This window comes from Rhinopithecus roxellana, chromosome 17 (assembly GCF_007565055.1).
Source record: "Rhinopithecus roxellana isolate Shanxi Qingling chromosome 17, ASM756505v1, whole genome shotgun sequence".
Taxonomy (NCBI): Eukaryota; Metazoa; Chordata; class Mammalia; order Primates; family Cercopithecidae; genus Rhinopithecus; species Rhinopithecus roxellana.
Genome location: NC_044565.1, coordinates 79,378,728 through 79,394,634, shown reverse-complemented (window position 1 = coordinate 79,394,634; position 15,907 = coordinate 79,378,728). Strand labels below are relative to the sequence as shown.

General features: G+C 37.7%; 1 protein-coding gene across 3 annotated transcripts in view; it reads left to right on the top strand.

The window, feature by feature from the left end:
* Window positions 1-15,907, top strand: part of PRKD3 (protein kinase D3) — an 80,075-nt gene that overhangs the window by 61,305 nt on the left and 2,863 nt on the right. For all 3 annotated transcript variants that reach the window (XM_030921227.1, XM_030921226.1, XM_010373065.2), the window contains 5 exons: window positions 1,285-1,391; window positions 8,486-8,647; window positions 9,192-9,290; window positions 11,907-12,174; window positions 15,013-15,098. In XM_030921227.1, the coding sequence (XP_030777087.1) occupies window positions 1,285-1,391; window positions 8,486-8,647; window positions 9,192-9,290; window positions 11,907-12,174; window positions 15,013-15,098 (722 nt within the window). The remainder of the gene's footprint in view (window positions 1-1,284; window positions 1,392-8,485; window positions 8,648-9,191; window positions 9,291-11,906; window positions 12,175-15,012; window positions 15,099-15,907) is intronic.

Here is a 15,907-nt window from a genome sequence, read left to right as displayed (position 1 = left end):
ATCTCCCTGCTTCTCTAGCCTCAGTTCTAATTGCAACTTCCTCTTTGCTTTCTATCTTTCAGTCCTATTTACATGCCTCCATACCCTTTGCCTCTCTGCTCCTTCTCCACCCCTTTGTCTGTCTAGTGAACATTTTTTCATACTTCAGGGCTCAACTAAAGGGTTTCCTCTGTGGAAATTTCTTGTCCCCATACCTATCTCTCCATCAAATAAAAACATTGTTCCCCTTTAGTACTCGTGCTACCTAACATACATACTTCTATCACAATATCTATTACCCTTTGGGTTTATATTATTGTCTTCCCACTGAACTTTATTGGAGGGTTGGCTGTGAGATGTCTGGATTTTCTTTGTATTCCTAGCACCTAGTGTTGTGACATAAAACAGTTGCCCAGAAAATGTGTTGACTCTGCATGCATATACAGTATCTGTGGTTTGCAACTTCAGATTTGTCAGTTCTAAGAGTAGTTACATCTCTGGAGGACTTCCCGTCATCAAAGGAACAAAGAACTGTCTGAGGTACCTTTGGCTTCTTACCAAAATTGCACACATTTGTTCAGTCTTTTCAAGTAGACTTACGATTGTGCCATTGAGACAAATGAGTTAATCTAAAATAAATAGCTATGTAGAGAAGAGCAAGTCACGTACATATTCGAAGAACAAACACCAAAAATATACCTGTCATTGTCACTGCTTAATCTGTAGCATCTAAAGGCATACCTCGTATATAATAGGTATAACTAGTTAGTTTGAATTAATAAATGAGGGAATGACTGTTTATTATAATAGTCTTCTATCTTTTTTAAATATCTAGATTCTAGAACATAGAGACAAATACAAATTTTTTATATCTAGATTCTAGAATACAGAGACACCCAGAGTTTGTGGGTACATGGTTAAATCACTCTGTGCTGACTTCACTGAATCTAGAATAAAATTGATTCATTCATACAGTATTTCCATCTTGACAGAGTCTCTGAAGGACTAGGTCAGGGTAATTAACTATCATTTATTTAACAAGGTAGATTACTTTTCAGCAACAAGTTCATTCAAATTTTTTCCTGTTTAGATAATGCAGCTGACTTTATTAGGGGCAAATGTTATGTATGGAGGGGAAAACAATTTTTTCCTAAATTAAAGGTGAGTGAAGGAGTGTGGAGAAAGAACAAAAATGAGCCAAAAAGAAAATTCAAGAGTAAATACATATAAATTTCAGTCTGTGGACAACTCCCTAATAAAGCTGTCAGTTTGCTTCATTCTTTCCTATTCTTTTTTTCTTAATAGGAAAACATAGAAAGACTGGGAGGGATGTGGCTATTAAAGTAATTGATAAGATGAGATTCCCCACAAAACAAGAAAGTCAACTCCGTAATGAAGTGGCTATTTTACAGGTAAAAAATAAAATAAAATAAGTGGTTTATTAAAGAGGCTGGTAAGAATCTGATTTAACTGCTTCTCTTGTTTTTTTAAGAAGGCAAAATTAGATTATGGTAATATAGGCATTATAGGGACTGCCAATATCTTGCTTTATGGTAGTAGTTTTAGAACACATTTTTGTGAGCAAAATCTTCTTTAAAAAAGTAAAATTTCATTCTTCATTCATTCCAGGAGCTCAAAATACTTAGGATACTTCGCCACATGTTGTTAGGAGGTTACTGTTATACCCATTCAGTTTTCACGGGTAACATGCTTGATTGTCATAGCAATTACTGTGCAAATAAAGATTGCTTTAAAATTATGTACCTTTTAACAGCATTTATTTCATTAATTTAAAACTCTTATTTACTTTTGTAATGGCTTAGTCGATTGGGGCATATTTTAAAGATATATTGGCAATGATTTCAATTCCATAAATTCCTATGTGTTTTTCATCTAGCATTTTTACCCCTTGGAGGGTCATCTAGAAGAATAAAATTTAGCTTGATCCTTGGATCATTTTCTGAATATCATATAAATAATTTATAATACGCAAATGTCTTAGTTATATAGCTTTTGCATATTATTAAAAGTTCATGCTGGCCAGGTGAGGTGGCGCACACCTGTAATCCCAGCACTTTGGGAAGCCAGGGCTGGTGGATCACCTGAGGTCAGGAGTTCGAGACCAGCCTAACATGGGGAGACCCCCATCTCTACTAAATACAAAAACTTAGGCCGGGCGCGGTGGTGCATGCCCATAATCCCAGCTATTCAGGAGGCTGAGGCAGGAGAATCACTTGAACCTGGGAGGCAGAGGTTGCAGTAAGCCGAGATTGTGCCATTTCACTCCAGCCTGGGCAACAACAGCAAAACTCCATCTCAAAAAAAAAAAAAAAAAAAACCAGGTGTGGTGGCACATGCCTGTAATCTGAACTACTTGGGAGGCTGAGACAGGAGAATCACTTGTACCTGGGAGGCGAAGGTTGCAGTGAGCTGAGATCCCGCCATTGCACTCCAGCCTGGGTGACAAGAGGGAAACTCTGTCTCAAAAAAAAAAAACAAACATAGTTAATGCTGTCAGAGCCCCATTTGCTTTGGGTGAAATTCAAGAAGACACAACCTCCTTCTGAACTTAAGTTTCCTTGAAGAAGGTAAGAAACTTAAATGATTCATTTTACATTTATTATGTTACTTGTTGCTAGTAGTAACATTTGCCTCACTTTTTCAGAGGCATGATAATCAAAAAGCTGGTGGTGAAGTAGGTACCTGTGGTCACATCAAGGCTGTCTCCTCCTATAAAGCTACCTTTAAATAGAATATTAATAGCATTCATACTCTGTTGAATATGAAGAGTATGAATATGTTGTCAGGTATTTTTTACGTATCTAATTTTGGAACCCTCATTGTCCAACTAGTATGCAAAACAATAAAAGTTAAGGATATATTCCTATGGAATGATTTCTTCTTGATCACAAACAGCTCTGAATAAGCACTGAAGTTTTTTTCCTCTGTTACCAGCTATGGATCATAATAACTAAATTTAGGAATAACCAGGTAATGCACAGTGTGAAAAACTTCATTATTTGTATCATTTTGGTTATTTTCATCAATATTGCCCAAACTGGGAATAGATAGGAGGATGTCTTTATGCTATTTTCATACTAACTTTAATACAAGATTATCTTTGTTGTAGATTCTCTTCAAATTGTTTATGTAAGATATTTATACTTTTATATTTGGCTTTCCTTGTGTCAGCATTTATACTTAAGTACTTTTTCTCAACATCAGCCAGCAGGAAGGCAGGTTCAGAGTTTGAATCTAAGTCTGTCTGCAAACCACCTGTACTTTCGACTTTACATCATTGGACCGACCCACTGTGTGTGTGTGTGTGTGTGTGTGTGTGTGTGTGTGTGTGTGTGTGTGTGTAGTATAAAGGTGAACTTTAGCTAACTGTATATGAATATTCATATAGAATATTGATATTCTAGAATATTCTATTAGTACAATCTGAATTCATGTAGGAAATACACTTCTTAAAAGGAAACTTTAAAAAATCATACCTCATTTACTGAAATTAGTTTCAAAAGATTTAGTTATGTGAGCATCACAGCTAATCTTTTTCACATGGGTTGGAAGTAACCTACTACATTGTTACATGCACTCACACCACCTTTTGGCTCTCCTCTTCCCCATCCAACTGTATCATCTTTCCTTTTCCATCTTTGCCCCATGTCATTCTTATCTGTAGTTCTTCATCACACAAACCTGAAAGGCTGTCTGAACTCCTGTAGTTCATCCTGGTGCTGATACCTTTACCTGCATCCCTAGAGGCATCCATAGCTTTTCTTTCCCATGCCCACATATTTAGAGAAAAGATGGGGTGAAGATTGAGCATATTATTATTAAGACTACAACTTTGGCCTTTCCAGTGGCGAGGAGGAAAAATCACAGGATCATTGATTTAGAAGTGACCTTACAGTTTATCCAGGAGCATCCAACCTCTTTTGAGCTCTTGGTGACAGGCTTTGTAATTCTGTTTAATAGAAATGAGCACATCCCACTTTTAGATACCTGCGATTATTCTTTATGAAACTGAATCAAAATCACTTGAAAAACATTCCACTGCAGACAATATACACAACAAATTGAGTCTTCCCCACCCCCCAAAAATAGCCATGTTGACTTTCTTGCTATTTCTCAAACATGCCAGACATGCTTCTGTCTCAAGAGGCTTTGCATTAGCTGTTTCCTCTACCTGGAATGCTTTCTCCCTCAAATATCTGCTTGACATACTCCCTTGTCTCCTTCAGGATTTTGCCCAAATACCATTTCCTCAATGAAGCCTCCACATTCTATTCAGCATTAAACCCACCCTCCCACCTTACTCCCTTACCTTAACTCTTTTTCTTTTCTCCATGGCACTTATCACCTTCATACTAGGTAATTTACTATTTTATTTCCCATTGTCTGTCTAACCTTGCTACAGTTTATAAGCTGCATGAGAAGAGGGATCTTTGTTAATTTTTATTTAATAATGAATCCAGAATACCTACATAGTACTGGGAACATGGCAAAGTCTTATTTAATATTTAATGAGTAAATGTTTTATGTGGGAAATTACAACACATTGTTAGATAGAAAAGAAAGTTTGGAATGACTCCCTTTAACTTTTTAAAGTAATGTGTACATTATATATGTCTATATACAGTTAATATACAGAAAAAGAGCCATGCCTACATAAACTGTCAACCTGGCCACATCTAGGGAGGATGTTGCAAAGCAGAAAAAATATTGGGGAAGGGAGGTTCCTTTTGTTTCCTAGATTATATGGTAATGTAAAATGTTTCTTTTGCTATATTGCCTGAAGAGGGTAGTAGAGTAGTGGGAGAAAAGGTGTGGTGTTCTCGTAGGTACCTATGTAATTGGAAAACGTTATCAAAAACCTAGAGGGAAATTTCTGGTTTGAACATTGTGGTGTAAATTCAGCATTTTCCTGTTCTCATCTTGGAAGTAACCCCAAAGCTGTAAGAAAAATGATTAACAGAAGTGAGCATACTTTAACAAAAACAGATGAGAATTCAGAACTATAAAATAATGTGTATTTCCAACGACAGTGAAGTTCTGAAGCAGAGGTGCATGCCTCTTCAGGAAGAGAGAACACAGAACTGTTTTTGCTGATTCTTTCTGAAATCTACAGCCCTGATGTCCTCCAAAGGTCCCTTCTCCAAACAAAAACCCATTTGAGGGTCATGATCTCATAAGATTTAACTCAAGGGAAAACACATTAAATGAAATAAAAGAAGACCACTTTAACAGTGGAAGAGTGAAAATCATACTACACCAAATAACACCATAAACATTTATAAAGAAAAACTAAAAACAAGGAGAAACAGACAAACACATCAGTAGTCCATGAGAAATGGAGTAGACAGAAATAATTAAGAACGTACAAGGTCTAAACAGAGTAAGGTAGATCTAAGCAGATTATACTGAACTCTGTACCCTAAAAACAAAGAATGCCTCATTAATTCAAAAAAGCAGTAGTATAAACAGTATCCTTTGATCTTAATGCATTAAAGCAGAAATAAATTACAAAATCAGAAAACAATAAGCTTCTTCATGAAAACTTTATTTTTGAATCAAAGAGCGAAATCAAAATTTCAGAATATTTAGAAAACCATGGAAATACCATATATATATATATTAGCACCTTTGTACTGTCTTTCAGAAAAAGCTTTATAACCTCAAATGTTAAGCAAGAATGAAAATAATTAAGAATCCAACTCAAGGAGTTGAAGAATGAACAATAAAATAAACCTAAAGAAAGCAGAAAAGATTAACAGATCAAAAATGAAAATAAATAAATACAGAAAAGAAATAAGCCAAAAGCTGGTTCGCTGTGCGGGGGAAGGGAGGAGGGTATGTAAAAATAAAATGGCCAGCCTAAGCAAAGAAGAAAATACAATATGATCTTAGGGAGATAACCACAAATACGGCGGGGGGAAAGGAATCTTAATGATACTTTGCTCATCTCTATCAGATAAATTTGGAAACTTGGAGAAAATGGGCAATTCTCAGTGAAAGTATAACTCACTAAAACATACTCCAGAGGAAACAAAATTTAAACGAATAGAGAAAGTTGTTAAGGGAGAGAATAATGTTACAGCATACTTCTATTTTTGTGTGTCCACGTGTTTTTAAAGGAGGGCGGGGGGAAAAACATAGAGCCAGACAACTATGGAATAGCAAAACAGTCACATTTCTACCTCTGTTGATAAAAGTTACAATATTCTGAATCTTACACTGCTTACTGCCATTGTCACACCCCACCACTATGGGGTATTTAAGTTTCATTTATCTACTATAAAATGTTGTCATTTTGTATTTTGCTACTTGGAAAAGGATCTCATAAAATTGGTTTATAATGATTAGCAAACCTATTTTGCATTTGTTATTCTTTCACTTTCTAAACATTTTTTAAAACACCTACTATGATGCAGATATTGAGCTAAAATAACTAAAACAATCTGTGCCTCAGGAAGTTCGTTAAACAATGGAGTAAAATATACACATTATTACAATACAGTGGAATAAGTACTGCTGCATATATACAATACAGTGGAAACTACTGCGGTAGTCCAAAAGAGAGAAAATGTGGGCTAAAATTAAGGCTTCAAAAAACATCTTAGACATGGAACTCAGCCTTACATAGACCAAAAATATGTTAGTCCCCCTAGCATAATCAGCTAGCCATATTAAGGAAAAAAGCGAAAGAAAAATGTACAGATGCTCCTTATTTTGCGACGGGGTCATAGTTCCATAAACCCATCTTAAGTTGGTTGGAAAATAAGTAGATAAAAATACCTACTGAACACAGCTTAGCCCCGCATAGCCTACCTTAAGCACAATCACTTACATCAGCCCACAGTTGGGCAAAATCATCTAACACAAAGCCTGTTTTACACTAATGTGTTGAATATCTTACGTAATTTGTGAATACTCAAAACGGAATTTTTTTTTGGTATTCAGAATACGGTTTATACAGAATGAATGCATACCACTTTTGTACCACTGTAAAGCTGAAAAATTGTTAAGTTGAACCATTGTAAGTTGGGGACCATCTGGTTATTTTTTTGCTTTTTTTTGGTTTGTCTTTGAGATGGAGTTTCGCTCTTGTTGCCCAGGCTGGAGTGCAATGGCGCGATCTCGGCTCACTGCAACCTCCGCCTCCCAGGTGCAAGCGATTCTCCTGCCTCAGCCTCCTGAGTAGCTGAGATTACAGGCATGCGATACCACACTGGGCTAATTTTGCATTTTTAGTAGAGACTAGGTTTCTCCATGTTGGTCAGCCTGGTCTCGAACTCCTGACCTCAGGTGATCTTCTTGCCTTGGCCTCCCAAAGTGTTGGGATTACAGGCGTGAGCCACCGCGTCCGTCCTTTTTTTTTTTTTTTTTTTTTTGAGACAAAGTCTCACTCCGTCTCCCAGGCTGGAGTGCTATGGCGTGATCTCGGCTAACTGCAGCCTCCACCTCCCAGGTTCAAGTGATTCTCCTGCCTCAGCCTCCCGAGTAGCTGGGATTACAGGTGCCTGCCACCACACCTGGTTAAGTTTTGTATTTTCAGTAGAGATGGGTTTCACCATGTTTGCCAGGCTGGTCTCAAACACCTGACCTCAAACGATCCACCTGCCTCGGCTTCCCCAAGTGCTGGGATTACAGGTGTGAGCCACCACACTCAGCCTGTATTTTTATTAATAAGGAATAAAAATTGTTTAAGCACTTGGTTCATTCAGTAGAACATATTTAAGATTAAATTGGAAGACTGAAACCAGGTTATTGAAGATCTCAAAATGTAGACAAAGGAATTTAGATTTATGTCCAGAAATAAAGAGCTATTGAAGGTTTTTGAGCAAGGCTGACTTCCTGAATTTTTGATGAAGGATTTTCTGCAGTAGAACACAAGATAAATTGCTTTTTTATAAGCATAAACAGTATGGCATTCATCTTTATGTATCTCCAACCCTTGTAACCTAGTTATGATCAAGAAACGTGATAATGTGGGTAGAGATGTTGAGCATAAAAAGAGGGAATTATCATTATAATATTATGAGAATCAAGACTTAAATAACTACCTTAGAAATAAAACTCTTAAGCAAATACCGTCACAAATACAGCCCCCAAAGGCCAAAGGTTTCTGTGTAACTGACTAAAAATTTACGGTCAGTTGGTGCCTATTCAGGGAAAGCATGAAATTAGAGCAGTGTCAGATTTTTCAAGTGAGAAGGAAGGAAAAGTAGTAGTAATGGACAAGAGTGATTTATATAATCAAGTCAGGAGAAGATTCTATCCCTTCAGTGTGGCTACTCTCCAGTACACAACTTGGAGAATCAAAACCTAAGATCCTTTTCATTGATTGTAATTTTTATTTTGTTTGCTTTGTTTACTTCTCTAGGCTTTTTTCTTTCTGTGCCATTTATTTCAGACAATCATAGCACATCTAGATACTTACTTAGTAAAACTGTTTCTCTGCTTAAGTTGGTCATATAAACATCTTGCAACCTCTCTTCAGAATTTGCACCATCCTGGGATTGTAAATCTGGAATGTATGTTTGAAACCCCAGAACGAGTCTTTGTAGTAATGGAAAAGCTGCATGGAGATATGTTGGAAATGATTCTATCCAGTGAGAAAAGTCGGCTTCCAGAACGAATTACTAAATTCATGGTCACACAGGTATTTTAACTCCTTTTTCTTTTTAACTAGCGATTAAAAACTAATTTTTTTGGGGGGGGGGGGGGACAAGAGTCTTACTCTGTCGCCTGGGCTGGAGTACAGTGGTGCAGTCTGTCTCACTGTAACCTCTGCCTCCTGGATTCAAGTGATTCTCGTGCCTCAGCCTCCCAGGTATCTAGGATTGCAGATGCATGCCACCATGCCTGGCTAATTTTTGTATTTTTAGTAGAGATGGGGTTTTACCATGTTGGCCAGGCTGGTCTCGAACTCATGACCTCAAGTGATCCACCTGCCTAGGACTGCCAAAGTGGTAGGATTACAGGCATGAGCCACTGCACCCAACTAAACACTAAAATAATTAAATAGCAGTGCTTTTACATGTTGGGTGATTGTGGGAATTGTTAACCTTGAGGAGCAGAATAACACCCTTTTAGCTAAGTCTTGATGAACTATGGTGGAGTTTTCAAATTAAATCATTCAGGGAGTCACACAGGTTTACTTGTGATTTTCCAGACATTGAAAAGAAAATCTTTTTTCATAACAGATACTTGTTGCTTTGAGGAATCTGCATTTTAAGAATATTGTGCACTGTGATTTAAAGCCAGAAAATGTGCTGCTTGCATCAGCAGAGCCATTTCCTCAGGTGAGATATTCTCCAGAACCTTTTAAATGATTCTGGCAACATTTTCAAAGTACCCACATAATAAAAGGCAGTGTACTAAGTACTGTTGGTTAAAAATGCATACCATCTTACAGAAATAGTTTTTAGCCTGTAACTGCCAGTGAGGATTAATAACTAAATGAATTCAGATGTTATTAGTTACACTGTTTATATTCAAGACTTTTTAGATTTAACCACATCTAAAAGAATAACTGCACACAGATTCTGCAATTCACCTCTCCCCGCTGGGAATGAAGTGAGCAAGTATCAACCTTGGTTGGTGCTTGGTACTTAGGATGAATTCCTCATAAATAAAACAAATGGGGTGTTACTGGAAATGGGAGATAGATTTTGGTTGAGGCAGGCAGCCAACTCCTTTTCCTATTTTAGAGTATTTCAAACATTTTCACCAAAACCTATTTAAGAATAACATTTCTCATCACCACACACACACACAACGGCATCATGCTTCTGTGTTCTGGCTACATGTAGCACTCTCTTTTTTTTCTTAATTCGGTTGAGTTTTTTTTTTTTTTTTTTCAAGTATTCATCTTGATCCACTAAATTTATTTCATGACCTATGAAATGGATCATAACCCAAATTCTGAAACAACCATCCTGAGAAATAAATGGTGGTGGTGGTACCCTGCAACCGTTTTCCGTAATTAGCAAGGATAATTCCTGTCATCAGCTCAAATATCTGTTGCCAAACTATTGTTTATATACATTTGAAACGTACATTTAGACAAATGGCAAGACTAAGGACAACAGATACCTGTTTTCACTTGGTAAATATAACTCAAATTGTCTTTTCAAATAAAATGATATATTAAAAATCACTCAGCTTTTAAAGTAGTAATCATATTATTTTATGTTTATGTGGCTAAAAGTGATTCCCTATCATTGTGAGGTCGAAAGGGTCACCTAATAGTTGGTGCAATGTTTTAAATAAACTGCTTCCATATATTATCTCATTTTATCTTCAAAATAGTATAGACAAAAGGTGCACACTCAGAGGTAACATTAAAACTCCCACTTTCTGACCTCCACTTTAGTGATCAACAGTGTTCCAGTGAGAAGCAGAGGGACTCTTTTTATGCTCAAGTGTTAGCCATGGCTACACTTCTTTAATCAGTTGCCAGACTTCCAAGTCATCTTTACCTTACCAAGATGTGAACTGAAATCTGGCATTTAACAACAAAATAGTTTGTATTTCTTCAGGCTCAGTACTCGTATTCTTCAAAGACACTGAAATCGAGAAGCAGCCAGATTCAGTAATGACATTGAGCAAATATCATTCATAAAAACGTGTCAGAGTCCACACCCCAGAAATAGCAGCATTTGATAACTTCACTTCTTTGTTTTCTAGGCACTGTTTGTACCACTGTTTTCTAGAGCTTAAATCTCTTTCCTCTCAATTTATATTAATGCTTTTGCTGAAGACATTTTTTAAGTCAGAGCATTTCCTCCAGAAAGTACCTGGCATTTGCTTGTTCAGCATGGATGCGGTCATTAATCCCCCAGATCTAAGCCTCTAGAAAAATCTGGGCAGCAAGATAAGTGTTCTGAGTTCTGCCAAGCTCATCAACTTCTAGAACTCTCTTTTGAGAAGACATGGTAGTGACTATGGCTACCTTTACATATAACTTTTTTCAAATCTAAATATCTAACTAGAAATAATTTGTTCCATAGTCATAGAAAAATGTTGCTGTTACTCACTGGGGCAGTCTCCACTGGTGTCCACAGGAAAAGTTACCTTTAATACACCTCAGTTTTATTTACTTGCCAATTTATAACATCCTTAGAAAAGAGATTCTAGGATCAAGCAAAACAAGGGATTTTTTAAATACTGTAACTGTTTTTTCCTTTTTTTGAGACAGAGTCTCGCTCTGTTACCCAGGCTGGAGTCCAGTGGCATAATCTCGGCTCACTGAAAGCTCTGTCTCCTGGGTTCATGCCATTCTGCTGCCTCTGCCTCCCGAGTAGCTGGGACTACAGGTGCCTGCCACCATGCCTGGCTAATTTTTTTATATTTTTAGTAGAGACGGGATTTCACCGCGTTAGCCAGGATGGTCTCGATCTCCTGACCTCGTGATCCCCCCGCCTCGACCTCCCAAAGTGCTGGGATTACAGGCGTGAGCCACCACACCTGGCTAATACTGTAACTTATTTTTCATTCAACAAACATTGAGTACCTTTATGTGTCCAGGCACTGTAAAGCCACTAAGGATTCAGAAATGAAACAATTCTGCTCACAGATGATGGGAGAGTGATCTCACAAAACAAATGATAGAAAGCAGCACACTCCCGTTTCATAAGAAATAGGAACACACATAACACCAGTCTGGTATTTGGTATTCTGGAAGCTAGAACTTTTGAAATATGCACTAGGAAAGCTCTTCATACTATGCCAGTCAGGATCACAGGGCTATAAATGTGTCTGCCTTTTCAGAAAAGGATACTTTACAATTTCCCTATCTGTGATTGTTTAATATTCATAATCAGAGCTGGCAAGTATGTTGAAATGATACAGTGTCATTTAGGGACAGGTAGTTACATATATAACACTATAATACAAAATTATCCTTCAATTTCCAGGTGAAGCTGTGTGACTTTGGATTTGCACGCATCATTGGTGAAAAGTCATTCAGGAGATCTGTGGTAGGAACTCCAGCATACTTAGCCCCTGAAGTTCTCCGGAGCAAAGGTTACAACCGTTCCCTAGATATGTGGTCAGTGGGAGTTATCATCTATGTGAGCCTCAGTGGCACATTTCCTTTTAATGAGGATGAAGATATAAATGACCAAATCCAAAATGCTGCATTTATGTACCCACCAAATCCATGGAGAGAAATTTCTGGTGAAGGTAAAAAAAATACTAAGTTTTGGCTATGTGTTTTAAGTTTAAAAATCTTTCTGATCCCAAATCAGTCTGTCTCTTGCAACTTATCTTTTTAATAAATCTCCCATTCATCTTCCAAATTCAACTAGTTGCTAGTTTTTTGAGCACTCTTCTTTTTACACTTTTATCTGTGTCTTCTGTATAGTTCCCAGGCATAGCACTGACATAGGCCCCAGTGGCCTCATTCTCAAACTAAAATAGCTTTTTAACTGTCTTACCTTTTAAACTCTTCTGGTCCTTCCCAGTCACTACTGCCAAATCCATCTTCAGGAAACATTACTTTCCCAAACACTTCTTTTTAACCACCTTACAGGCATAGTTATCTGTGATATGGTCCATGCTTACCTTCTAGCCTCATCTCCCACTACTCTCTACACAAACCTAGTTGTTTACTCTTCTGAACTGTTTTCTGCAATTCGCTTAGGACTTTTTTTTCCCTTGTCTACAACCCTTCCTATTAAAATTTGAGGACTCCTTAATTTGTGGCTCATCTGTAAAGTTACCTGACTTCTCCTCCTCTAAACTGTAAAATTTACTTAGCCTTAAAAAATTTGGGCTTTTTTATTATTTTTTTTTATTTTTATTGAGACAGAGTCTCCCTCTGTCACCCAGGCTGAAGTGTGCACAAACACAGCTCACTGCAGCCTCGACTTACTGGGCTCAAGTGATCCTCCCACCTCAGCCTCCTGACTAGGTGGGATGATGGGTATGCACCATGGGCCACCACGCCTGGCTCATTTTTAAATTTTTGGTAGAGATGGGGTCCCACTGTGTTGCCCAGGCAAACTCTTGAACTCAATTGATCTTCGCAGCTTGACCTCCCAGACTGCTGGAATTACAGGCATGAGCCACTGCACCCAGCCCCATTTTTTTTCTTAAGTATTCATTCTTTTCTTTTTTTTTTTTTTTTTTTTTTTTTTTTTTTTTTTTTGAGGCGGAGTCTCGCTCTGTCGCCCGGACTGGAGTGCAGTGGCCCGATCTCAGCTCACTGCAAGCTCCGCCTCCCGGGTTTGCGCCATTCTCCCGCCTCAGCCTCCCGAGTAGCTGGGACTACAGGCGCCCGCCACCTCGCCCGGCTAGTTTTTGTATTTTTAGTAGAGACGGGGTTTCACTGCGTTAGCCAGGATGGTCTCGATCTCCTGACCTCGTGATCCGCCCGTCTCAGCCTCCCAAAGTGCTGGGATTACAGGCTTGAGCCACCGCGCCCGGCCAAGTATTCATTCTTTTCATAATCGACTTTTCTAATCTTCAGAATAAGACTGAGCTCCTTGAATGAATACCTAGCTCCGGTACCTTATACCTAGAATGAACTTTATATTCACCAGACACACTGCAGTTTGTTTTCCTCTCTCCTATGGACCTCTGCTGGGAAGCTGCATACATCTTTTTCCTGCCTAGTGAGGGCTTTTGAATTTGCAACTCCTGATTCTGTACCTATCAAGAATAACTTGGCTGGCCCTCTTTAGTCTACTGATACTGACAAGAAGGACAAGTACACTACTTAAAACATTATCTAACTGCCCCATAGAAGTTAATAGAACCAATGCTGGGGAATACCCCCGTCTGGATTTAGCCAATCTATGTAATGGGTAGATCTTTTTTGTTTTTCCAAAAGTACTAGGCCTAATCATAGGATTAACTAATATTCCATTAAACTGGGAAAAGTTTAAGGAACAACATGTGAAGACAGTAACAGGTTTGCTTGGTAATAAAGCTAATTGAAGAAGCTCATAAGAAGAGTTTTTTGATGTTAACCAATGTTATCTCAGAACTCCTTAGGCAGTGTGTTCCACCGAACTCTTCTATCAGAATCACTTGATGAGTTTATTAGAAGAGAAACCCCATAGATTGAGATTCTTTAGTTGGAATGATGACTCAGGAATGTGCATTTTAAATAACTCCAAATGATTCTGGTGCACATGGTGGGCCACATTTTAAGGAACGATGCATAAAGGTCTGACGTATTTGGAACACAGAGAAATTCATAAAGTACTTAGGGAAAATCTTTGCTAGTTTGGTAGTATAGAGACAAGAAATAGAACTAGAATGGTACAAGTCTTTCCATTTGGTTCGTGTCTGGGTCTAGCCTTTTGTTATCAATATTTCAAATGTACCATTATATAGGGCTGTAGTTAGTATATAGTTATTGGTTGCCTTGGTTTTGCAGTTGATCCATTCTCCAAATAAGTGAATAAAATATATATGCCAAGAACTCACCATGTACACTAAAACACCCTGAAACCTATTTGTTAAAAGTGTGAACCTTTGGTGGTTAAGTTACTACCTCAATGACCATACATAGAGGCAAAGCAGTGCTTTTCCAGACCAAGTCAGGGACTAGAGAGCAGCACTGGAGTGGGGTGGGGAGGATCAGAGAGTCTGTTTCATTCATCTTCAAATAATAATAGTTACTACTTAGCACTTAGGGGCTAAGCACTGTTCTAAGCTCTTAACATATGTCAGCAACTTCACGAGGAAACTGAGGCACAGCACAATTTAGTAACTGACCCAGTATCACACAGCTAGTAGGTGGCAGAACCAGACTTCAGCCCAGGCAGTAAGGTTCCAGAGTGTATACTGTACTCTCTACTGCCTTATAAAGGCAATGAAAATTTGACAGATACACTTAAATCAGTAAATATGTATGACTCATTTTACATGTTAGCTAAAAGTCCATGTCCTTGAGAAGCAAAAATTCCTCAACCCTGTATTTCTGTGGGTTGAACTGCCTTCTAGGCAGTCACAAGTTTGGCTTGCTCTATGCACCCAAATTCATGTATCTTGTTTTGTCTTTTCCCTTAGCAATTGATCTGATAAACAATCTGCTTCAAGTGAAGATGAGAAAACGTTACAGTGTTGACAAATCTCTTAGTCATCCCTGGCTACAGGTAAAAAAAAATGTAATCTCTCTTTGGCAGTCTTCATTTGAGTAGTTCACTCTGATGTGTCCCACCTAGTGAAACCACTCTAAGATCAGCAGAATAATATAAGTGCTCTTAAGTGATTAATTTGTACTATGGCTGAATCTATGGAAACCGTACAGCATTCAAATCGGTAATGACAGGCAATTAAACTCCCATGAACTGAAAGCAATGACTTAGCCTTTCATAGACCTATGTGTTCATTTCACCTTTTTGTAAGATTAGCATGACATATTAATTTATCAAATTTATTTTAAATGTCCAATGAAGGGTTTATTTTTGCATTGAAGAGATTTTTTTTAAATGCCATTTAAAATATTTGGCTTAATTCTCCCAAAGTTACTTTATAGATTTATCAAAAGATACCCTCCAAACTTCAGAGTAAGGAGGGAAGCTTTAGAACTATTTTAAAGGGAGTGAGAGGTAGAATTAGCTTTAAAACAAATGTAATCTAGTCTACCAGTTACTAAATTATCCTAATAAGCATCCAAGCACTTTCCCCTACTTTGAGGAGTAAGGTTTAGGCCTCGTGTTGTATAGAACAAAATGTTTTAGTGACTATTATTAGCCACCTAAGAAGCCTGAAGCAATTTTTTTTAAACTTCAGAAATTAGTTACTTTCATTCATTGGAGACTGTGTTTGAAAAATTTCTTTAAATTGCTCATTTAAAATATCACAAGTAGAACTTAGTATATAGTAGATACTTATGAGTAGGACCTGTCAATTATTTGACTAGGGCACTAAACCAAACCAAAACAAAACAAAACAAAAAAAC